At 45.8% G+C, this 24030-nt stretch overlaps 1 protein-coding gene across 7 annotated transcripts in view; it reads left to right on the top strand.

The window, feature by feature from the left end:
* Positions 1–24030, top strand: part of lima1a (LIM domain and actin binding 1a) — a 146887-nt gene that overhangs the window by 92508 nt on the left and 30349 nt on the right. For 4 of the 7 annotated variants that reach the window (XM_038786542.1, XM_038786543.1, XM_038786544.1 and 1 more), the window contains 2 exons: positions 2709–2850; positions 14848–14883. In XM_038786542.1, the coding sequence (XP_038642470.1) occupies positions 2709–2850; positions 14848–14883 (178 nt within the window). The remainder of the gene's footprint in view (positions 1–2708; positions 2851–14847; positions 14884–24030) is intronic. The other 3 variants (XM_038786539.1, XM_038786541.1, XM_038786540.1) reach the window with 3 other exon arrangements.

The following is a 24030-nucleotide window of genomic DNA, read 5'->3' as shown; positions in this document are numbered from 1 at the left end:
GGGAGAGAGAGAGAGGGGGGGGGAAGGGAGAGAGAGAGAGAGAGAGAGAGGGGGGGGGGGGAGAGAGGGGGGGGAGGAGAGAGGAGGTGCTGACAACGACTCCCGGCGTGGCGGGAATCCCGCCACAGCCCGAAAAACAGCGCCGGCGAATAGGGCAGCCGGTGGCATGGTGGGATTCGCGCCTCTTTCCCCTCTTTCCCCCCCCCCCCCGATTCACGCCTCTTCCCCCCCCCCCCCCCCCGGATTCACCGAATCCTGGCCACTGTTTTCGACTGTCTTGACCAACATCGTGTGCAAGACTGATGTGACTTTTTTGCAGTAAGAACCTATTTTCCTTTGCCACCACCAATTCTCCTGTTTTTTTTTCCTTTTTATTCCTTTTTTTTTGTTTCACCCTTGCTTGCATTCTTCATCTCTTTCAAGTTGCATTGTTTTTGTTGGGGACGGAGGCAAAGACTCCAAGAGGCCAGTCTGTTGGGATACCCTGATGTGCAGGGTAGGTGGATTGGCCACACTAAATTGCCCCTTAATTGGAAAAAATGAATTGGGTACTCTAAATTTTTTTTAAAAAAGAGAGTATTTTGAACACTCCACCATTAATTTCACCTTTCTAGTGTGAGAGTTCTGACAATTGTGGTGTCTGTAAGGCATGTCTTTTGGCTGAGGTGCTAAACAGACAAGGAATTGCCTTTGTTTAACAGCACCTACACCACATGGACTGCAGTGGTTCAAGAAGGCCGATCACCACCTTCACAAGGGGCAATTAAATAAATAATCTTTATTAGTGTCGCAAGCAAGCTTACATTAACACTGCAATGAAGTTACTGTGAAGGACGGACAATAAATGCCAGCGATGCTGACATCCCATGAAAGAGTAACAAAAAGGTGAGCTGTTCCTTGGCATTGTTCAGAGATCCAGTGTTTTGATAAAAAACCCTCATTGACCAATGCTGTCCTATCTGTTCATTCATTCGCATTTATTCATATGTTTATGGAACCTTGCTGTGTGCAAATTGTTTGTGGCATTTGTGCTTTAATCTATCAGTTGTAAAGTGTTTTGGGCAGTGGTTAGCACTGCAGCGTCACGGCGCCGAGGTCCCAGGTTCGATCCTGGCTCTGGGTCACTGTCCGTGTGGAGTTTGCACATTCTCCCCACGTTTGCGTGGGTTTCCACCCACAAACAAAGATGTGCAGGCTCGGTGGATTGGCCACGCTAAATTGCCTCTCAATTGGAAAAATGAATTGGGGACTCTAAATTTATTTTAAAAAAACTTTGTGACTGAATTCCAATATGCCAAGGCAGCACAATAACAAATGCTGGAAATACTGATGACCTTTCATCAAAAGCACCAAAGTAACGTTTGATGTGAATTTTCTAAACCGAAAGGTATTTTAAATCCATTCAGTTACTCCATCGGAAAGGATATCTCGAATCATGCGAAACATAATACATGGAAGAATAATCTCAACTGACCTCCGTTTTGTCCTGGGCTAGTCCATTCTGTTACAATATGTCTTGTGAAATATACCATCCAGAATAGAAAAGTCCCAGGTTTAGTGGCTGAGGTCTTGCTTTGATACCCCTACAGGATCAAAAATCAGCCACTCCTGATCATGATCCTGTGACTCTGCTGGGAAATACGTGTTCAAGACAAAACTGGGCTGTGATGCCTGCTACTGTTGAAAAGGCCATCCAAACTTACCCCAAGCTGCACACAAGCCTGGACATGTCGATGGGTGGGACTAATTGGATAGCTCTGGCCTCCTGTGCCATTCTCTGACTCTACTTGCCTGCCATAATAAAAACTGTGCTACAGCAGTCGCCAATGCTTCAGGAGAGGCGGGGAGCAAATTAGTGGGGGAGGAAGGCCTTTTTTAAATTATGTAAAACAAATGAGAAAATGCTGCACGCACAGATGAGTCCTTTTGATATGCAGAGTGGTTTAATGTTTGGAATTGGGAGCAGCTGAAGTAAATCTTTCTGCTGTCTGCACAGCACAGAAGCTGCTAAAGATAGCAGATGTGAGAGGTACAGTACCATAGAGTGAGTTAGCACACCGATCTTTCAAAAACTTAGTTTGTTGTTGAAATGAACACATCACCAAAACATTATTTTTTAAATTGTTGCTTCTGGCAAATATAGGTAACTCAATTACCAGTGGCATCTGGAGTTGCAAATGAGCAACGGTACCGGTCATTTTTTTTTTTTGGCCATCTGGAAATGGAATTAAAGGGGCCCTGTGATCATTGCAGATGGGATCAGTCTTGTCCATAAGCACTGCAAGGGTCTTGAACTCTGCTAATCCAGATGGCAGTACAGTACTCTCATTAGCAGGGTGTATGTTTATTAAGGCTTGTGGTTCAATCATATAGGTTTGAGACAGACGGGCCTCAAAACATTCAGTGCATTGTCTTGAGTTTCTTTTTGTCCGTGTCGGGATTTTAAGTTCTAATTAAGTCTGGTAGTGTTTTTCAGCCAGGCAATATACTTATCACAATGGGCAGACAAAGAAGATTTGATTTAAATAAGTGATCTGCTTTCTTCAACAAAGATAATGTCATCAGCAAGGTGATTGCGCTCAGTTGCAATTGATAGTCAAATCATGTGCTGTGCTTCATTTTAATGAGATATGGAGAGTGTCATGTTAAAGTGCTTCCTCCCAAATAAATGCTCCGGGTTGAAGATGCTGGATGTTTTTGTTCTCCAGCAGGCTGCCAGAGATCAGCATTTCAAGTCTGATGTTTCCAAGAAGTGGTTAGACAAGACTATGGAAAGTAGCTGTTTGATTGAAGACATGGAGAACAAAGCAAGGGAGGGAAGCACAAGTGATTTAAAATCAAATGACTTTGGTAAGGATTTATTTTGTTTTAAATATCATGTGTGGGGAAGTAAAGTAATTAAAGTTAATGTTCTTGTCTTTACCATGTTCACTAAATGATTCTCACATTAGTGGTTAATGTTGTTCAGTTAACATTGTTTCCTTTTGTAAATTGTGTTATTGTTGCCTCCCATTTGAGTAAGATGAGCACTGACTTTGCGAGTCATTACCTTGGATAATGCGAGTTATTTACCACAGGTGTACTTTAAAGAATGTTGATGTGCTTGCTTTCTGAAAACTGCTTTTTTTTTTGTTGCAAAAATTATACTTTATTCCTAAAATATCTGAAAGAACATTAGAAACATTTCAAAATTGCCATTACACAGTGTAGTAATATTCAGGCTTTCCACCTACATCCATGTTGCACTCTGAGGTGCTTCAATACAGTCAAAGAAATGTTACAGACTTTCAAAATGGTCATGTCAATACCGATCAAGTTGCACTGAGATGCTTCAATCCAATATACTGCTATGATGTTGCCGGAGCTTGAAGTGACTCTAGAATACTAGTTGTCTTATCGGTGCAGCAAATGCCCTGATTATGTTGCACATTGTTTCTACTGCATCATGAAGCACCTCAGCCAACCTCTTGGCCACATGACCAGCTGTTTCCAGTTTTATACTACTGTTGGACTGAAACCTGCTCTTTTAGCAATGCTTGCTGCCTTGAAGTGCCACTTTATTTACATTGCCAGTGGACTGACTTTGGGGTGACAATGTTAGTGATTCCCGTTCTAAAACTAGCCTTATTGACAAATGAGACTTGCTTTATGATCACAGGACTAGATCTGATCGATCTCTGGTTTATTGATGTTTTGAAAGTGAATGATCTTTGAGAAATAAGCTTTCCACAGTTTCATAGAATCTCAGGATTATTACATCTGAATTAGGAGTCGGCCACTCAGCCCCTCGCCTGCTCCGCTATTCAAAAGGATCATGGCTGATCTGAGTGTAACCTCAACCCCACATTCCTGCCGACCCCTGATAACCTTTCACTCGCCCCATTAATCGAGAATCTATCTAGTGCTGCCTTTTAAAATATTCAAAGACTCTGCATCCACTTATTTTGAGGAAGAGAGTTCCAGAGACTCATGACCCTCGGAGAGAAAAGAATTGAAGAAGAATTCTCATCTCTGTTTAAAAATGAAAAATATTGGTCGCTCATTTAAAACAGTGTCCCCCTCGTTCCAGATTCTCCAGCAAGAGGAAACATCCTCTCCACATCACCCTGTCAGTAACCCCCCAGGATCTTGCAGGTTTTACTCTTCTAAACTCAAGTGCAGGGATTTCTCAAAGAGCGGGTTGGGACCCGCGGGCGGGTGTTGAGAGGGCCGTGGAATGATCAGTTGCGGTGGTCCTGATCGCGGGAGAAGCGCCCAACGGACGCTACTGGTGCGTTTATTGAGAATGGCAGTCGCTACCGTCTTTTAAGTACGAAGAAAATGAGGGGGCAGCACGGTGGCGCAGTGGTTAGCACTGCTGTCTCACGGCACCGAGATCCCAGGTTCGATGCTGGCTCTGGGTCACTGTCCGTGTGGTGTTTGCACATTCTCCCCATGTTTGCGTTATTTTCGCCCCCACAAGCCAAAGATGCGCAGGCAAGGTGGATTGGCCATGCTAAATTGCCCCTTAACTGGAAAAAAAATGAATTGGGTACTCTAAATTTTATTTTATTTTTTAAAAGAAGAAAATGAGGGTGCATGCAGTCCAGAAGCGGCAGCAATGAGCAGGTTATGCGCCCGGCACATACACTTTGTCAAGCACCCTGTATGCATGTGCTTTTGGCGCTAAATCGCGGAGGAGAGCTACTTCCATTTTCAAGCTGCTGGTAAACAAGGCAAGAGGTCTGTGCAGATGAATCGTTTTCTTGCAAACAAAAGAAGGCGAACGGTACCAATAAGCAGTGTATCTTTTGGCCAGAATCTCGGCATTCTGGCATAGCATCTCCCAGGAGTATCCAATGCTGAGTAAAACGAGAATTCTGTTGCTATTGCCCTGCACAATGACCTACAAGTGTGAGGCCGAATTTTCTGTTATCACAAAGATGAGGGCTTGCGCAATGGCTAGCACTGCTGCCTCACGGCGTCAAGGACCCAGGTACGATCCCGGCCCTGGGTCACTGTCCATGTGGAGTTTGCACATTCTCCCAGTGTCTGTGTGGGTCCCATCCCCACAACACAAAGATGTGCAGGGTAGGTGAATTGGCCAGGCTAAATTGCCCCTTAATTGGGGGAAAAAAAGAATTGGTTGCTCTAAATTGTTTTTAGAAAAATCGCAAAAGGTGAAGATGGCACAAGGATGGCTGAAGTCTGCATCTGATATGCTCGTTGCCCTCCTGTAATCCTGATTGGCGTGAGGGCCAAGCAGGCTTTAAAGGTAAGCAAAAGTAGTGTGGGTCGCAAATGTCAGCAGGTTGGCTTGTCCGGTTTGGGGGGTTGAAAAACACTGCTCTTCGCCCAATCATAGAATTTACAGTGCAGAAAGAGGCCATTCGGCCCATCAAGTCTGCACCGGCCCTTGGAAAGAGCACCCTACTTGACCACAACTCCACCCTATCCCAGTAACCCCACCTAACCTTTTTGAACGCTGAGGGCAATTTAGCACGTCCAATCCACCTTACCTGTGCATCTTTTGGACTGTGGGAGTAAAACGGAGCACCCGGAGGAAACCCACACAGACATGGGGAGAAAGTGCAGACTCCTCAGAGTGACCCAAGCCAAGAATCAAACCTGGGACCCTGGAGCTGTGAAGCAGCAGTGCTAGCCACTGTGCTATTGTGCCGCCCTAACCTTGCCAAGCTTTCCTCATAAGACCACCTTAACTGTTACAGTGCAGAAGGAGGCTATTTGGCCCATCATATTGGTACTGGCTCTCCAAATGAGCATCATGACTTAGTATCATTCCGCTGCCTTTTTACTTCCCCCCCCCCCCCCCCCCCCCCCCCCCCCCCCCACCCTCCCTGAGCATTGTTTCTATTCAAATCATCATCTTGAATGCCTTGATTGAGCTGCCTCCACCACACTTCCAGGCAGTGCATTCCCGACCCCAACCACTCGTTTTTCTCATTATTTTGCAAATCACTTTCAATCTGGGCCCTCTCGCTCTTGATCCTTTTCTGAGTGGGGACAGTTTCTCCCAATCAACTCTACCCAGCCCCTTCATGATTTGGAACGTCCCTATGAAATCCCATCTTAGCTGCCTTCCCTCCCAAGGAGAACCGTCCCGACCACTCCATAACTGAGTTTCTCATCCCTGGAACCATTTTTGTCAACCTGTTCTGCACTCTCCAATGCATTCACATCCTATAGTGTGGCGTCCTGAACTGTGCACAATATTCCAGCTGAAGTCTAACTCGTGTCTTGTACAAGTTCAGCATCACCTCCTAGTTCTTGTACTCTATGCCCCTATTGATAAAGCCTAGAATACTGTATGTTTTAATTAACTGCTCTCTCCACATGTAATGACTCGTGCGCCTGGGTCTCCCTGTTCCTGCACCCCTTAAGAATTTTACCCCTCATTTTATATTGTCTCTCCATGTTCTTCCTACCAAAGTGCATCACCTCCCATTTCTCCGCCTTGAACTTCATCTGCCACCAATCTGCCCACTCCATCAACTTGACTATATCATTTTGAAGTTCTACACTGTCCCCTGCACATCAAGATCATTTCATACATCAGGAAAAGCAAGGGTCCCAATACAGATGCCTGGGAAACACCACTGCAAACCTTCCTCCAGCCTGAAGAGCAGATAATAAAATAATATTTATTATTGTCACAAGTAGGCATACATTGATACTGCAATAATGTTACTGTGAAAATGCCCTGTTACTTTCTGTTTCCTATTATTCAGCCATTTTGTATCCATGTTGCTACTGTCCCTTTTATTCATGGGCTATAACTTGAAAAGTACCTGCATTTAGTGTTGTGTAGATTATTATCTGATCGTGCAGTATTGCCGTCTACAGTTCAGGTGGGTTCATCCTGTCAATTACCCCAAATTCTGGACTAGTTTCGGAGCAGTGTTGCTGGAAACTTTTTTAATGAGTGTAACTGCGGCAGCTTCACTGATCTTCCTCACTATTTCCTGGAGTAAATCAGTGGTGCAGTATCCTTTTGAGGTATGAATTGTTCATGCTGAATAATTTACCATCTCCTTAAAAGCAGTTTAATGGAGGCACTCTCCACCTTTGTGAGTAGTTCCCCATGATTATGAACAGCAACTCACCAGGAAGAAGCTGTCTGTCAAGTGTTCACTAATTTTACAACTACTGTTACAATTACTTTGAAAAAGAACTGCTTTTTTAATATAACACAACCGGACCCCCCTCCCCCACTAAATACAAATACATCCCCAAAGATTTTTTTCAATCAAAATAAAAAAGCCCTCTACCCCTTGATAACCAATAGTTGCTATACCCCACCCCCTGTTGAAGTTCTAATACTTTTGGAAAAAATAGATGAACAGCTTCCACCTCCTGGAGAATCCTCTAATGGCAAACTTAATTCTCCCCAAATGAAGAGACTCGGCAAGATCCTCACCCAAGACCTGATACTTGGTGGATCAGAGGACCATTAGTTTAGCAAAATTCTCTCCGGGCTAACGGAGGCGAAAGCCGCAGCATTGGCCTCTTTCCCCACTGAGGCACCCGTATCTTCAGATATTCCAAAAATAGCTACCCATGGAGAAGGCATGACCACCATTCCCAACATCTGAGACAATACATCCGTGAGGAGCATCCGGAATAAGGTAGGTGAACTTGGAGCGTGGATTGGTACTTGGGACTACGATGTTGTGGCCATTACGGAGACATGATTAGAACAGGGACAGGAATGGTTGTTGGAAGTTCTGGGATATAGATGTTTCAGTAAGAGTACGGAAGGTGGTAAAAGAGGTGGAGGAGTAGCATTTTTAATCAAGGATCGTTTAACGGCTGCAGAAAGGCAGTTCGAAGGGGATCTGCCTACTGAGGTAATATGGGCCGAAGTTAGAAATAGGAAAGGAGCGGTCACGTTGTTAGGAGTTTTCTATAGGCACCCAAATAGTAATAGAGATGTGAAGGAAGAAATTGCAAAACAGATTATGGATAGGTGTGGCAATCTCAGGGTAGTTGTCATGGGTGGCTTTAACTTTCCAAATATTGATTGGAACCTCTATAGGTCGAACAGTTCGGATGGGGCAGTTTTTGTACAGTGTGTGCAGGAGGGTTTCCTGACACAATATGTGGATCGGCCGACAGGAGGAAGGGGCCACATTGGATTTGGTACTGGGTAATGAACTGGGCCAAATGTTAGATTTGTTTGTGGGAGAGCACTTTGGAGATAGTGACCACAATTCCGTGTCTTTCACTATTGCAATGGAGAGGGATAGGGCCATACAGGAGGGCAAGGTTTATAATTGGGGGAGGGGTAATTATGATGCGATTAGGCAAGAATTAGGGAGCATAAGATGGGAACAGAAACTGTCAGGGAAAGGCAAGGCACAAATGAAAAGTGGAGCATGTTCAAGGAACAAATACTGCGTGTCCTTCGTAGGTATGTCCCTGTCAGGCAGGGAGGAAATGGCCGTGTGAGGGAACCATGGTTCACAAAAGAGGTTGAATGTCTTGTCAAGAGGAAAACGGAAGCGTATGTAAGGATGAGAAAACCAGGTTCAGTTGGGTCGCTCGAGGGTTACAAGGTAGCAAGGAATGAGCTTAAAAAAAAAAAGGGCTTAGGAGAGCTAGGAGGGGGCATGAGAAGTCCTTGGCGGGTCAGATCAAGGAAAACCCCAAGGCTTTTTACTCTTTTTTTTTTATGTGAGAAATAAAAGAATGACCAGGGTGAGGTTAGGGCCGGTCAAGGACAGTAGTGGGAACTTGTGCATGGAGTCAGAAGAAATAGGAGAGGCATTGAATGAATATTTTTCTTCAGTGTTCACCAAGGCGAGGGGCCATGTTTTTGAGGATGAGAGTGTGATACAAATGGGTAGGCTGGAGGAGGTACATGTTCTGAGGAAGGATGCATTAGCAATTTTGAAAAACCTGAGGGTCGACAAGTCCCCTGGGCCAGATGGGATATATCCAAGGATTCTTTGGGAGGCAAGGGATGAGATTGCAGAACCTTTGGCTTTGATCTTTGGGTCCTCACTGTCCACGGGGATAGTGCCAGAGGACTGGAGAGTGGCGAATGTTGTTCCTCTGTTCAAGAAAGGGAATAGGAATGACCCTGGTAATTATAGGCCAGTTAGTCTTACTTCGGTGTCGGTAAGTTAATGGAAAAGGTCCTGAAGGATAGGATTTATGACCATTTGGAAAGATGCAGCTTAATCTGGGATAGTCAACACGGATTCGTGAAGGGCGAGTCTTGCCTCAAATTTGATTGAATTCTTTGAGGAGGTAACTAAGTGTGTAGATGAAGGTAGAGCAGTTGATGTCGTATACATGGATTTTAGTAAGGCATTTGGTAAGGTTCCCCATGGTCGGCTCATGAAGAAAGTAAGGAGGTGTGGGATAGAGGGAAATTTGGCCAATTGGATAAGTAACTGGCTATCACATAGAAGACAGAGGGTGGTGGTGGATGGAAAATGTTCAGACTGGAGACCAGTTACCAGAGATGTACCACAGGGACCAGTGCTGAGTCCTCTGCTATTTGTGATTTTTATCAATGACTTGGAGGAGGGGGCTGAAGGGTGGGTCAGTAAATTTGCTGATGACACCAAGATTGGTGGAGTAGTGGATGAGGTGGAGTGCTGTTGTAGGCTGCAAAGAGACAGTGATAGGATGCAGAGTTGGGCCGAAAAATGGCAGATGGTGTTTAACCCTGATGAGTGAGGTGATTCATTTTGGTAGAAAAAATTTGAATGCGGATTACAGGGTCAACGCTAGGGTTCTGAGGAATGTGGAGGAACAGAGAGATCTTGGGCTTCATGTCCACAGATCTCTGAAGGTTGCCACTCAAGTGGATAGAGCCATGAAGAAGGCCTATAGTGTGTTAGCGTTTATTAACAGGGGGCTTGAGTTTAAGAGCCGTGGGGTTATGCTGCAACTATACATGACCCTGGTGAGACCACATTTGGAGTATTGTGTGCAGTTCTGGTCACCTCATTATAGGAAGGATGTGGAAGCATTGGTATGTGGAAGCATTGGAAAGGGTGCAAAGGAGATTTACCAGGATGCTGCCTGGTTTGGAGGGTAGGTCTTATGAGGAAAGGTTGAGGGAGCTAGGGCTTTTCTTATTGGAGCGAGGGAGGATGAGTGGCGACTTAGTAGAGGTTTATAAGATGATGAGGGGGATAGATAGAGTGAACATTCAGAGACTATTTCCTCGGGTGGCTGTAGCTGTTACAAGGGCAAATAACTGTAAGGTTCGGGGTAGGAGGGATGTCCGAGGTAGGTTCTTTAAGAGAGTGGGTAGGGTGTGGAATGGACTGCCTGCTGTGATAGTGGAGTCGGACACTTTAGGAACTTTCAAGCGGTTATTGGATAGGCACATGGAGCACACCAGAATGACAGGGAATGGGATAGCTTGATCTTGGTTTCGGACAATGCTCGACACAACATTGAGGGCCGAAGGGCCTGTTCTGTGCTGTACTGTTCTATGTTCTATGACTCCCCACCAACTTTGGATAGGACCACAACATGTGGGCATGATTGGCAGGGAACCTGGCACATTGTGCATACTGATCAACCATTTTTGGGAAGAATTGGCTCAGCCTTGCCAGCATCATATGTGCAACTTTAAACTGAATGTCTGGCACATGACAAGGATGCATTAATCCTACGCAGCGCTTCTTCCCAAATCCATCCTCGCAACCCAATCCTCCTCCTTGGCCAGCTCGGCATACACATCCGAGATCTTGCCATTCCCCATATCATCCTCAGAAAGGAACAAACCTTTCTCAAAAAGGCCCTGATTTGGAGGTATCTGAATCCATTACTGTTGGGAAATTGGTAAGGCTCCGTCAACTCAGCCAGGCCACATATTTCCCACCCAGAAACGGGTCCTCGAAGCATTTGATTCACAAACAGTCCCACTCCCTAAACCTAGCATCCAATCTCGCTGGGACAAATCTATGGTTACCACAGATTGGGGCCTTTCTATACGTGCTCACCAAGTCAAAATGTAGCCAGCACTGATTCCACACCTTTAGAGTAAAAACTACCACTGGCTCGGTGAGAACGGCAGAGGAGCTGAAGCCAGTGCCCTTGAGGGGGGTCTCTTTAAATGAGGCCTCCTCATCCTGCACCGCACCGAACCTTGGTCTATCACCCATTTCTGGACCATGACCATATTGGCAGCCTAGTCGTGACTCTGAAAGTTCGGGAGAGCCAAGTCTATCCCTCTCCAGATAAACTGTCTTAATACAGGGAATCCTCCCTGCCCACCCAACTCCGAATAAGCCTATTAACCTTTTTGGAAAAAGATTTGGTCAAAAAGATTGGAAGATTCTGGAATACAAAAAGGAACCTTGGCAGGATCACCATCTTTATTGTCTGGACTCTTGGCAGAGGTAGCGGCACCCTGTCCCATCTTTTAAACACCTCTCTCATCCCCTCCACTACCAGATTTAACTTGTGAAGCTGGACCCAGCCCCGTACCACATGGGTCCCCAGAAATGAAAAGCTTTTTCTTGCCAAGCAGAACGGGAGCCCAAAACACCCCTCCTGCCCCCCAGAGCCACCTGCCCTCAGGAGCCAATCGGGTCTCACTCTTTGTCGTATTGAGCTTGTATCTGGAAAAGCAGCCAAACTCGCTCAGAATCCCAAAATCTTGTCAAATGATTCCGTGGGATTAGAAATGTACAACAGAGGGCAGCACGGTGGCACTGTGTTAACATTGCTGCCTCACGGCGCTGAGGTCCCAGGTTTGATCCCGGCTCTGGGTCACTGTCCTTGTGGAGTTTGCACATTCTCCCAGTGTTTGCATGGGTTTCACCCCCACAACCAAAAAAAAATGTGCAGGGTAGGTGGATTGGCCATGCTAAATTACCCTTAATTGGAAAAAATGAATTGGGTACTTTAAATTTTATATTTAAAAAAAAAGAAACATATAACAGGAGGTCGGGGTGGCATGGTAGCACAGTGGTTAGCACTGTTTGTTTTTCAGCTCCAGGGTCCCAGGTTTGATTCCCGGCTTGAATCACTGTCTGTGCGGAGTCTGCACGTTCTCCCCGTGTCTGCGTGGGTTTCGCCCCCACAACCCAAAGATGTGCAGGGTAGGTGGATTGAACATGCTAAATTGCCCCTTGGAAAAAATAATTGGGTACTCTTTAAAAAAAATTTTTTAAAGCACTGTATGCTTCACAGCTCCAGGGTCCCAGGTTCGATTCCCTGCTTGAGTCACTGTCTGTGCGGAGTCTGCACGTTCTTCCCGTGTCTGCGTGGGTTTCCTCCGGGTGCTCCAGTTTCCTACCACAAGTCCTGAAAGATGTGCTGTTAGGTGAATTGGACATTCTGAATTCTTCCCCTGTGTCCAAAAAAGGTTAGGTGGGGTTACCAGGATTGGGTGGCGGTGGGGTACTGTTTCCAAGGGCCGGTGCAGACTCGATGGGTCGAATGGTCTCCTTCTGCCCTGTAAGTTCTATGAAAAGTCTATCTGTCCACATATGAGGAGAGCCAGTGCCCCACAAAATACTGCTTTCAAAATGTTCTCCAAGCTCCTGCATAATGGCAAAATCTCAAATGGAAGTGTACACCAGATATTCCTACCACCTCGGACTTTCCCGAATGTTTCATGCTTGTGAATCCTGTAGTTTTGGGTCATTTCTCCCTAAAATGTTTGCTCATACTTCTTCTTTTGACTTATTTCACCTGTATCTATCCACCATCCCTCTTCCACCTCTGCGTCCTGTTAGAGGCAAAAAGTGGTTGTCTGACAAAAATATTCCTCTGGTCCCTGATGGGCAATCAAGAAAACCCCAGGAGGTTCTAGCTATAATTCTTCATTTTCTGTACACAAAAGTCTATCTGTTGCTGTCTTGAAGGACTGTGTAGAATGAGGCAAGTGAGCCCACTGTGGCTCCCGAGTTCTTTGCAGACTCCTGCTCCGTGTTCAGTCAACCTCCGGGGGAAATTGAAACTTCAGACACCCAATCTATCTGTTTTCTCAAATTAAACGCGTGGCCCCAGGCATTATCTATAATCATTAACTTGAGTGCACCATCTACTTTTGTTGTCTTATCTTTCATAATAAATACCTGGATCTGATCGCCCCTCAAGTCCATGGGTGTTTCCAGTGAATGCAAACCTAAGACACTCTGGTTTTTCATACAACAATGATTTCAGGCTGTAAACCATCTTTTTGTTGCCCTTCTCTACCACTGATGCACAATGTCTCCTGAGGGGATGGGGTGGTGTAATGCCGGAAATACACAGCAGACGCCGTTCCATTAGCCTCTGAAAAGAGCAAAGTCGGCTTGATATTTTCACTGTGAATCAGTGCTCGCCTGTCTGTTAACTTACAACTCTCTCTAGTAGTAATGCCTAGAGGAGGCAAAAATCTGGATTGAATTTCAAGTCCATCCTGTGAAATGATTGCTTGAATCCTTGAGGCATTTGGGTTAGATCCAGGCAGGAATGATTTTTTCCCCCGTGATTTACCAATAAAGTTACTTGGGTACCTCATGACTCTCTCTTTCTTTTGCTCTCTTTCTTTTGCTCTCTTTCTTTTGCTCTCTTTCTTTTGCTCTCTTTCTTTTGCTCTCTTTCTTTTGCTCTCTTTCTTTTGCTCTCTTTCTTTTGCTCTCTTTCTTTTGCTCTCTCTCGCTTCCTCCTCTTGCCCTGCTACCCCAAATGCTTGGGAGCCGAGAACTTCAATGTAGTCAGCTGAAAAGTTGCACTGTCCATCACTCAGACTGCCTATTTCCTCCTCCAAAACATAGAAACATCATCATATTCCTACCCTGCCTCAGCTCACCTTTAGCTGAATCTCTCACCCACTTCTTTTTCTCTGGACTCACCTGGCTGGCCTTCCACATGTACCCTCTGTAAACTATAGGTTATTGTTACCCATGTCCTACCTTGTCCCAAGTCCTGTTTACCATCACTTGTCCTGTTGACTTGCATTGGCTCCCAGTTAAGCAACGTCTCGGTTTTAAAATGTTCACTCTTTTTGTTTTCAAATACCTGCAGGACCTTGACCCTTCCTACCTTAACCTCTCCAACCTTTTGATATCTGTGCTCCTCCAATTCTGACCTGTTGCCATCTGTGACCATACCTTCAGCTGCTGAGTCCCTAAATTCTTGAATTCCCTCCTGAAGCTCCTCCATCGTTCCTTTTTAAAAAAAAAAAAAAATTTAGAGTACCCAATTATTTTTTCCAATTAAGGGGCAATTTAGTGTGGCCAATCTACCTAGCCTGCACATCTTTGGATTGTGGGGGTGAAACCCACACAGACACTGGGAGAATGTGACAACTCCACACGGACAGTGACCCAGGGCCAGGATTCGAACCCGGGTCCTCAGCGGCGTAGGCAGCAATGCTAACCACTGTGCCACCGTGCTGCCCTCATCGTTCCTTTTTAAGATGTTCTTTAATGTCCCCATCTTTGATCTCCGTTTTTGGTCATCTGCCCTAACAACTCCTTAGGTGGTTTGATGTCCCTTTTTGTTTGATGTTCCTGTGAAATGCCTTGAGATTTAAATACAAGTTGTATTACATTCTCTTGTAGTTAAACTGTTCCACGATCTCACATTGTGGGTAAAGTAGTGTCTTGTGGGGTTTTGCCCCCACAACACAAAGATGTGCAGGCTAGGTGGATTGGCCACGCTAAATTTGCCCCTTAATTGGAAAAATGAATTGGGTGCTCTAAATTTTTTTTTAAAAAGTAGTGTCTTATTTGAAACCATGTACTCATCCCTGTAGCTACTTATTCCCTTTTGGGATCTTGAATATCAAACCCGCTTTGAACAAAAATCCAGTGTCTGCAGCGTTTCCTCATCATCACTGCACTTACTCCGAGAAGCAATGTGTTCTCGTTCTTCTCTTTCCAGGTGATTTGATATCCAGAGCTGTGCCGAATATTGAAGGTGAGAGTGTCCTAGTGATTTATGTGAACAGAATCATGGCCTGGGATTTGTGCTCCATCTTTTGAGCTGTGCGTCCTAAGATCACATCAGCATATTCTGACAATTTTAGGGTGTTGTTCTACTAAAACAAATCTCCAGATTCACCTTCTGTGTAATTTGTTGTGGACTGTTACCAATATGTTTGGGACTGCCAGGATTTGTCTCCTTTCTCCAGTTTCATGACTTAGCATTTCCTTTATGGTAGGTCAATCTAAAAATTCATGAATGTGGAGCATTGGTTAACCAGGGAATTCAGTAGATTTAAAGGAGTCGAATATGATCTATCTACTTTTTTTCCCATTTAGTTTCTACAAAATTCTTTCCATCCTCCTGTTGGGACACGTTTTCTCCACCCACTAATCATTCCAACTCGGGCCTATAGTTATCCTCTGGCCCTTCTTCTTTCATAAATTAGAATCACATTTATATCTTGGTTATTGGCCATATCACGTCTGTCTTTAGTAATTCCCTTTATTGTCAGTTTTAGTTTGTCATTTGTTACCTGTTGTGAATGACGTCTTGATTTGTTTTTTGTTGCCTTGCGATCAAAACCGATCCAAATAAGGAAGGCGTAATTAGGAGTCATTAAGGGCATACTTTTGATAAACCGCAGGATCCCTCCAGATCCACCCTTCCTTTTGCTACCTCTATTCCTCTGGGGGGGAAAATGCACTGGGTGGGGAAATTTGAATACAAATAGGGCAACTGCTTTGCTGAACATCTTTGTTCTGTTCAGAAGTGTGCCTCTGATTTCCTGTGACTTACTGTTTCAAAAGTTCAAGGTCCCGTGGCAAATGTAATCGTTGCTTGATTACATCTGCCACATCCCGCCCCCAATACATTGCAGCCCTGATTTTGCCTCGTCTGTTAAAATGGCTGTGCATAATATTTTCTGAGGTTATTTTTCTTAACAGCACGATGTAGTGGTGAAAAGGTCCAACATCGGACCGAGAACCTAGAGTAACCCTGACAGTAAAATACAGTGCAGTAGAGGCCCTTTGGCACATCGAATCTGCACTGACACATGAAAAACATTTGACCTACCTACCTAATTCAATTTGCCAGCACTTGGCGTTGAATGTTAAGACGTGCCAAGTGCTCATGCAGGTCCTTTTTTAAAGGATATGAGGCAACCTGCCTCTATCACCCTCCCAGGCAGTGCATTCCAGATCATCACCACCCTCTGGGTAAAAATCCCCCGCTAAACTCCCTGCCCCTCACCTTGAACTTGTGTTTCCTCATGACTGACCCTTCAACTAAGGGGAACAGCTGCTCCCTACCCACCCTGTCCATGCCCCTCATAATCTTGTGCACCTCGATCGGGTCGCCCCTCAGTCTTCTCTGTTCCAGCGAAAACTACCCAAGTCTGTCCAACCTCTCCATGACTTAAATGTCCCATCCCAGGCAACGTCCAGGCGAATCTCTTCTTGTACCCCCTCCAGTACAATCACATCCTTCCTATAATGTGGCGACCAAAATTACACACAGTACTCCAGCTGAGGCCTCATCAAAGTTCTATACAACTCCAACATGACCTCCCTGCTTTTGTAACGTATGCCTTGATTGATCAAGACAAGTGTCCCATGTGCCTTTTTCACCACCCTATTAACCTGCCCTTCTGCCTTCAGAGATCTATGAACAAACACGCCAAGGTCCCTTTGTTCCTCGGAACTTCCCAGTGTCAGGCCATTCATTGAATATTTCCTTGTCAAATGTATCCTTCTAAAGTGTGTCACTTCACACTTTTCAGGGTTAAATTCCAGGGTTAGCTCTGCTGCCTCACGGTGCCGAGGACTTGGGTTCGATCCCAGCCCCGGGTCATTGTCTGTGTGGAGTTTGAACAGTCTCTCTGTGTCTGCGTGGGTCTCGCCCCCATAACTCAAAAAATGATGTGCAGGGTAGATGGATTGGCCACGCTAAATTGCCCCTTAATTGGGGGAAAAAAAAAAAGAATTGGGTACTCTATAATAATCTTTATTATTATCACAAGTAGGCTTACGTTAACACTGCCATGAAGTTACTGTGAAAAGCCCCTAGTCGCCGCACTCTGGCGCCTGTTCGGGTCACAGAGGGAGAATTCAGAATGTCCAATTCACCTAACAGCACGTCTTTCGGGACTTGTGGGAGGAAACCAGGGCACCTGGCGGAAACCCACGCAGACAAGAGAGAACATGCAGACTCTGCACAGACAGTGATCCAAGCGGGAATTGAACCTGGGACCCTGGCGCTGTGAAGAAACTGTGCTAACCACTGTGCTACCGTGCCGCTAATTTGTATTAACAAAATATTCCATGTTCATTGGCCGCCTTTTGTAAGTCTCTCATGTGGGATGTTGTTAAAGGCTTTGCTGAAATCCTACTCTCAAATACACACCTGGTCACCACCTCAAAAAATTCAATCAAATTAGCTCGGCATGACCTTCCTCCGACAAAGCCACGCTGACCATCCTTGATCAAACCTTGCCTCTCCAAGTGGAGATAGATTCTCTCCTTCAGAAATTTCTCCCAATAGTTTCCCGAACACTAAGACTCACTGGTCTGTAGTTCCCTGGCTTATCTCTGCAGCCTTTCATAAATAATGGGACCACATTAGCTGTTCTCCACTCCTGGCACTTCCCCCATGGCCAGAGAGGAATTAAAATTTTGGGTCAAAACCCCGACATTCTCCTCCCTCGCCTCCCACAGCAGCTTGGGACACAATTCATCCAGATCTGGAGATTTGACCACTTTGAAATCTGCCAACATGTCCAATACCGCGTCACTCCCAAGTCAATTTGGTCAAGAACCTCAATCTGAGTTCCATTTTTAAAAAATAGATTTAGAGTACCCAATTCTTTTCTTTTCCAATTAAGGGGCAATTTAGTGTGGTCGATCCGCCTACCCTGCACATCTTTGGGTTGTGGGGGTGGGACCCACGCAGACTGGAGGAGAATGCGCAAACTCTGGATTGAACCCAGATTGCTGCTGTGAGGCAGCAGTGCTAACCACTGCACCACCGTGCCGCCCTCTCCTGAGTTCCATACCTACTTCCTCATTCTCTTGGGTGAAGACAGATGTGAAATATTTGTTCAATACCCGACAAATGTCCTCTGGCTCCACCCACAGATTGGGCCTCATTCTTTCCCTGGTTATCCTCTTCCCATTGATATATTTATAGAATATCTTGGGATTTTCCCTACCTTTCCAGCCAGAGCTTTCTCATATCCCCTCTTTCCTCATCTAATTGTTTTCTTAAGCTCCATCTAATGCCTCTGTTGATTTGTTCCCGTGTAATTGTTAAAAGCCTCTTTTCCTTATCGAATCCTGAATATCTCTGGCCAAGCATTTTTCCCTGGGCTTGTTACTCCTTCCTATGGGCAGTACGGTAGCACAGTGGTTAGCGCTGTTACTTCACAGCTCCAGGGTCCCGGGGTCGATTCCCGGCTTGGGTCACTGTCTGTGTGGAGTCTGCATGTTCTCCCCGTGTCTGCATGGGTTTCCTCCGGGTGCTCCGATTTCCTCCCTCTAGTCCCGAAAGACATGCTTGTCAGGTGAATTGGACATTCTGAATTCTCCCTCTGTGACCCGAACAGGCGCCGGAATGTGGCGACTAGGAGCTTTTCACAGTAACTTCATTCCAGTGTTAATGTAACCCTACTTGTGACAATAAAGATTATTATTATCACCCTCGAGGGAACATGTTGGGCCTGTACCCTCCCTGTTTCCTTTTTGAATGCCTCCCCACAGCTCTCCTGTAGAATTCCTCACAAATAACTCTTCCCAGCCTACCTTGGCCAGATCCTCACACTGCTTTTCAACAGAGCAGGCTGGAGATTTTGAAGAATGAAAACTAAACAGTAAATGCTTTCAAAGTCTGCATTTCATTTTGGAGTCTACAAACAGGAAGTCGTCCAATGTGGGCCGACACACAGCTATTTCTTTTTAAATGCCCAACCCCCCCTCTCTCCCTCCCAATGGGTATTGGCAACAGATAGGAGGGATGTGCTGCTTCAATGCAGTATGGAAAATGAGTCCACTGCGAGCTACATTTCTATCACATTTTGACATTGTGACATTCTGAGAGAGCGCAAGGTGCCCAGTTTCTATCTCTTTGATCAGAGTCGAGGGGTGAGCCAAAATAATGAGCTGTTGGTGCTGTTTGTTTGGGAGGAGAAGCAGCCATGTTCTATGAATACATTCCTAATGCTAGGCCATATTGGCATGGTGTCAGACTTCATAAAAAATACTTGAGTCAGAATGTAATTACAGAGTAATTTGGGGAGGAGTCGCATTGTACGCCAGATGCCGGGCATTTTTTGACTTTTTGTGGTGTAGCAATTTGTCATCTATTTCAATAAGTCTTTGTGGCTTCTTTTTGAAGATGAATGTTTTCGCAGTGTGCTAAACGCACTGCTTCATGGAAAAGGTGGGACAAAGGTGCTTTAATTTGTGTTATGGGCCAGGGGTTAGAGAACCCCAAAGTGTATCATGGAGTTGACCTGACCCACAACTTTTACTAGATTGTGGTATGGGGAGCACACGGCCCACTCTACAGGTGTGGTACAACAGAAATGGAAAAGTATTTTTTAAAGCAAAACAATGTTTATTCTATTGACTCAAGTTCACCTTTTTAAAACAGTGTACATCTTAGCAACCATTAATTCAAATACAACCCCTAAAGAATACAACACTAAGTAATGCTTACACTGTCCTTTTAACATCCAGAAGACTTACAAAAAACATAACCTTTAACAGAAGCACATCAGGTTAAAGTCACTACTCAGAACATTTATAATTCCGAATTCACCAAATGATTAAGAGACAGTTTTTCATGGCAGAGAGAACAGCAGTACAGCTGCTCTGTCTGACTTCAGCTCTAACACTCAAAAAAACAAAACCAAAAAAGAAACACAGACACACCCAAGCTTTTCTCAAAATGAAACTAAAAAGCAGAGCCAGAGCTCAGCTCCACCCACACTCTGACATCACTGTAGTAACATGAGCAGTCAAACATTTCTTAAAGTGACATTCTCATGACATTTGGCATGAACAAACAATCTAAACCAAGCACAATCTGGAGCAAGTGAGGTGTGAAATTTCAGAAACAAAGGAAAAAACTGGAGTACATGCCAACCCCTAGTCTGCTCTTGTCCTTTTGATTGAAGGGCAAAGCAGAAGCCCAATGAAAAGGACTCCAATTCCTGGCTCATACCAAACTAGGTGATTTTGAGGGGTCGGGGGAGTCGATATAATTATTTATTTAAATTGCTAACACATACTTAGTTTAATATGGTCCTAGTGAACGTATCCAGACACTGGAGCTACAGTCAATGAAGCACGCCAAGTTGAATTATCTGGTTAAAATGTGGAATACAAGTCACTGGGAAATAAAGCTCAAATTATAGAACATACAGTGCAGAAGGAGGCCATTCGGCCCATCGAGTCTGCACCAGCTCTTGGAAAGAGCACCCACTTAAGCCCACACCTCCACCCCATAACCCAGTAACCCCACCTAACCGAAGGGCAATTTATTATGGCCAATCCACCTAACCCGCACACCTTTGGGCTGTGGGAGGGAACCGGAGCACCCGGAGGAAACCCACGCAGACACGGGGAGAACGTGCAGACTCCGCACAGACAGTGACCCAAGGCCGGAATCGAGCCTGGGACCCTGGCGCTGTGAAGCCACAGTGCTAATCACTTGTGCCACCGAGCTGGCCAAATTATGTCTGAAATAAAAACAGAAAATACTGAATAAACTCAGCAGCCCTGGTAGCATCGGTGGAGAAAAAAGAGTCCATATGACCCTTCTACAGAACTAGTATTTTGCTTTTACTTGATTGTCTCATTCTCCATTGAGGCACGGGCTATGGATGTACTGCAACATTAGAGAACTGAGCTAAGGAAATGATGGAGGTGTTGGGGACAAAAACGTTTTTCAGTCTTAGTGACTTGGAATTGTTTGACCTATTAAATGGTATCAAGATATATCCAGAACACTGGGTACAATTTAATCGGTTAAATAGCAGGAAAGGCCAAATTCCAGGCGCGAATCAGTTTGCCATCTAACCAACTCTCTCCCGATGGAGTGTTCTGGATCACTCCCAAATATGGTGTGAATATCATTGACCCCAATTAGTGCCAGTTTCCATCTCATTAGTGAGATTGAAGTTGAATGTAACGGCCACCTGGGAATTAACCGGCTCCCCAGCGAGAAATCACGTGGGCATTGTTTAATATTCCTTTTTAAAAACATGAAGCTGGCGCAATGGCTGCTATGGGGAACTGAGAGGTGAGTAGCCATTTCCATTTTCAGGCGTGCAGAACGAGGGTGGCGGGGTGGGGGGGGGGGGGGGGGTGGGGGGTGCTGGGACCCATAATAAGGGCAACTGAAGCCGCTGCCTGTCTGTCCTGCCAGACACTTCCAGGCCTGAGCCCTGTTCTTGGTTATATGCTGATGGTCACAGAGACCTGATATAACCAAACCTGAGTTGGTGCCCGTGCTGTAATTAAGCGGTGCATCGGACTGCTGAAAATGATGTTTTGATGCCTGGACAGTTCTGGTGGTGCACTGCAGCTACACCTCCCCCCCCCCCCCCCCCCCCCCCCCCCTCCTCTGCTGGCGGTCTGCTGTGCCCTCCACAAGCTGGCATCACAACAGGGTAACGTACTGGAGGAAGAGGGACATGCGGCTTCATCTGAGGAGGAGGATGTGGACCAGGAGGGGGTGGTGCATGAGACTGGGGAGGAGCTGGAGGATGGAGGGTGTGGCAGCTCTTCCCCCCTCCTCCCAAACTACCCTGTTTCCCCCTCCAGTGTCTGTGCAGCATCACCCCAATGTGATGGGCCTGTGTCAGCACTGTCAGCGGGTCAAAATGCAAGGCAGGAGAGTGAAGATCGCTCGCTGTGAAGTAAGCTCTTGCTCCTTGATCTATGCCATAGTGTGATTGTTCCTGTCTCTCTGCTGACAGCACGCTTAAACCCATCCTCTGAACGGAGTCTGCATCGGGGGGCATTTGATCTTGTACCACTGTGCCTGGTGGGCAGGGAGTAGGGAAGAGGGGCAGGCCCACTGAATATACTAGCGTGACCGAGGTCTCGCATGTATCAGGTGTAACATGTTTTAATTGTGAACATTTGTCATTTTCGTTCCACCTAGCTACAGTGAAGAACTGAAGACCACCATTGTCTCCTTGGTGGCAGGCCCCGAGTTGGCCTCCAGTGCTTCCTCGCTGACTGTGCCTGTAGGGCCCTGGAACGGAGATGCAGCTGGAGTGAGCTCCAGAGGCCTCTGCGCCATCTGGCTCCGCTGGTCCTAGCACCTCTCCATTTGTCTGCACCATGGTGTTGATGCCATCAGCGATGCTCCTCAGTGACTGGGCCATACTCTGCAGTGCCTCGGCAATGCCCACCTGCGTCTGAGACACACCCCTTAGCAACTGAGACATGATGTTGAGGCCCTCGGCCTTGGACATCGCCGCTCGCTGACCTCTTGCTGCAGACTTTCCAGTGCCGCCGCCTCCCGAGCATTGTTGGCCTTGGTGCCACAGATTGTCTGCATCTCCTGCGCCCATAGCCTTTGGGACTCCTCCAATCGGGATGTTGCTGACATCCCCTCCTGAATCTCACGGCCATGTTCTAACATCTGCATCAGCTCCATGATAACCTTGTCCAGAGGCTCGGCATCTGACTAGTACCCAGCTGAGTCCTGGGATTCAGCAGACCCCCGACTGCTGACTCCCTGGATGTTCCACATCAGCAACTGTGTGGTGCTCATGTTAAACCTTCAATTGGACATCATCCACAAACTGTAACCATGCATTCTGAACTGTTGTGGCTGGATGTGTTGAAGTTGTGGATAGAGATGCACGTTTAAAACTGAGATTTAGGCCTATAACGAGAACAAATATATGAAGCCTGTCTTTAGTTTTATTTTCCAGCCTCTTTCTCTTTGCATTCCCTTTTCTTCAATCATGTTCCCCACTGCAACCTTCCTCACCTCCCCCCAAATTCGGAATATATAATTTGTGATTTGAACAAATGACAATGGAATCGGGCTGTCTGCAAGAAAACAGACTAGATTAATTTGCTTCCTGTGGTGCAGTTAATGCAGTGTCTCCATTATCGAGCATTTCCTGGAAATGTGTAAACACATGCTCCAGTCACTTCATTTGCATCTTTGATCTGCCTTGAGCGACTGTTCAGTATTCTGAGCTCGTAAGGCTGTGGCCAAATGTGTTTCACAGTCCACTGAGATGAACCATATTGTTAGGCCACTGGTGAGATGGAGCTCCGTGAGCCAAGGTGTGCTTTACAACCTTGATTTTGACTAAAGGAGCAACATCTCCCCTACCCACCCCTTGTGCAGTAATATCATGGCCTACTTGCAACATCAGTTCCCTGCTGTTTTTGATGTTCTCTCTGCTGCCTCTGCACCAGTTGGGAGTTGGTAGGTCTGTCTGAAAGCTCTTGACTCCGGGGGCCTGGAAGCTGCTTCCTGATTGTGCACTGCACAAATGAAAGAGCAGCATTTTATTTCCCTCATCAGGAAGCAGTTTTTGAAGTTTGGCAGGTGAAAATGGCGGTGAGTTTTGAACTCCAACACAATATAAAAGTTAAGTATTCTTGTCGCTTGTGTGTTTCTTTGTTACAATAAACAATTTCTAGCTTGGCCTGAGATATATTGTCTTTTTTGCTCCCTCTCTTCACTCTACTGCACGGAGGTCAGGAGTAGAATGTTCTGTAGCTATCCTCTGCTATATCTAGTCTAATGCCGCAGCAAATGGATTGATTTTATAGGCACTGAAGCACAATGCATCTCATTCACTGCATAAAGATTGCATTTCAATTTCGGAGATATGGACCTGCTTTGGAAATGATCCCCCTTGAGCAGGGGTGAAGCGTATTGGCAGATGGCCCAAGGTGTAATGCAATAGAGGGCGAGTTGTAGTTTAGCCCCTGAGAAGAGGGTGGAAAACCTCTGGCCCCTTTCAATCTCCCAAATTGAGCTTCATACGCTTTCCTCTCCTCTACTCTCTATTGTCTGTTTGTCATCCAACCTTGCTTCCAGTGCAGTGACAAGTGTTTCTTCGCACCTTACCCCTTGTGTTAAAAGATGCTATGTAAATGC

The sequence above is a fragment of the Scyliorhinus canicula genome, chromosome 28, assembly GCF_902713615.1.
Source record: "Scyliorhinus canicula chromosome 28, sScyCan1.1, whole genome shotgun sequence".
NCBI classification, from domain to species: Eukaryota; Metazoa; Chordata; class Chondrichthyes; order Carcharhiniformes; family Scyliorhinidae; genus Scyliorhinus; species Scyliorhinus canicula.
Note: the sequence above shows the minus strand (reverse complement) of the source record. Positions and strands in the feature narration are given on the sequence as shown.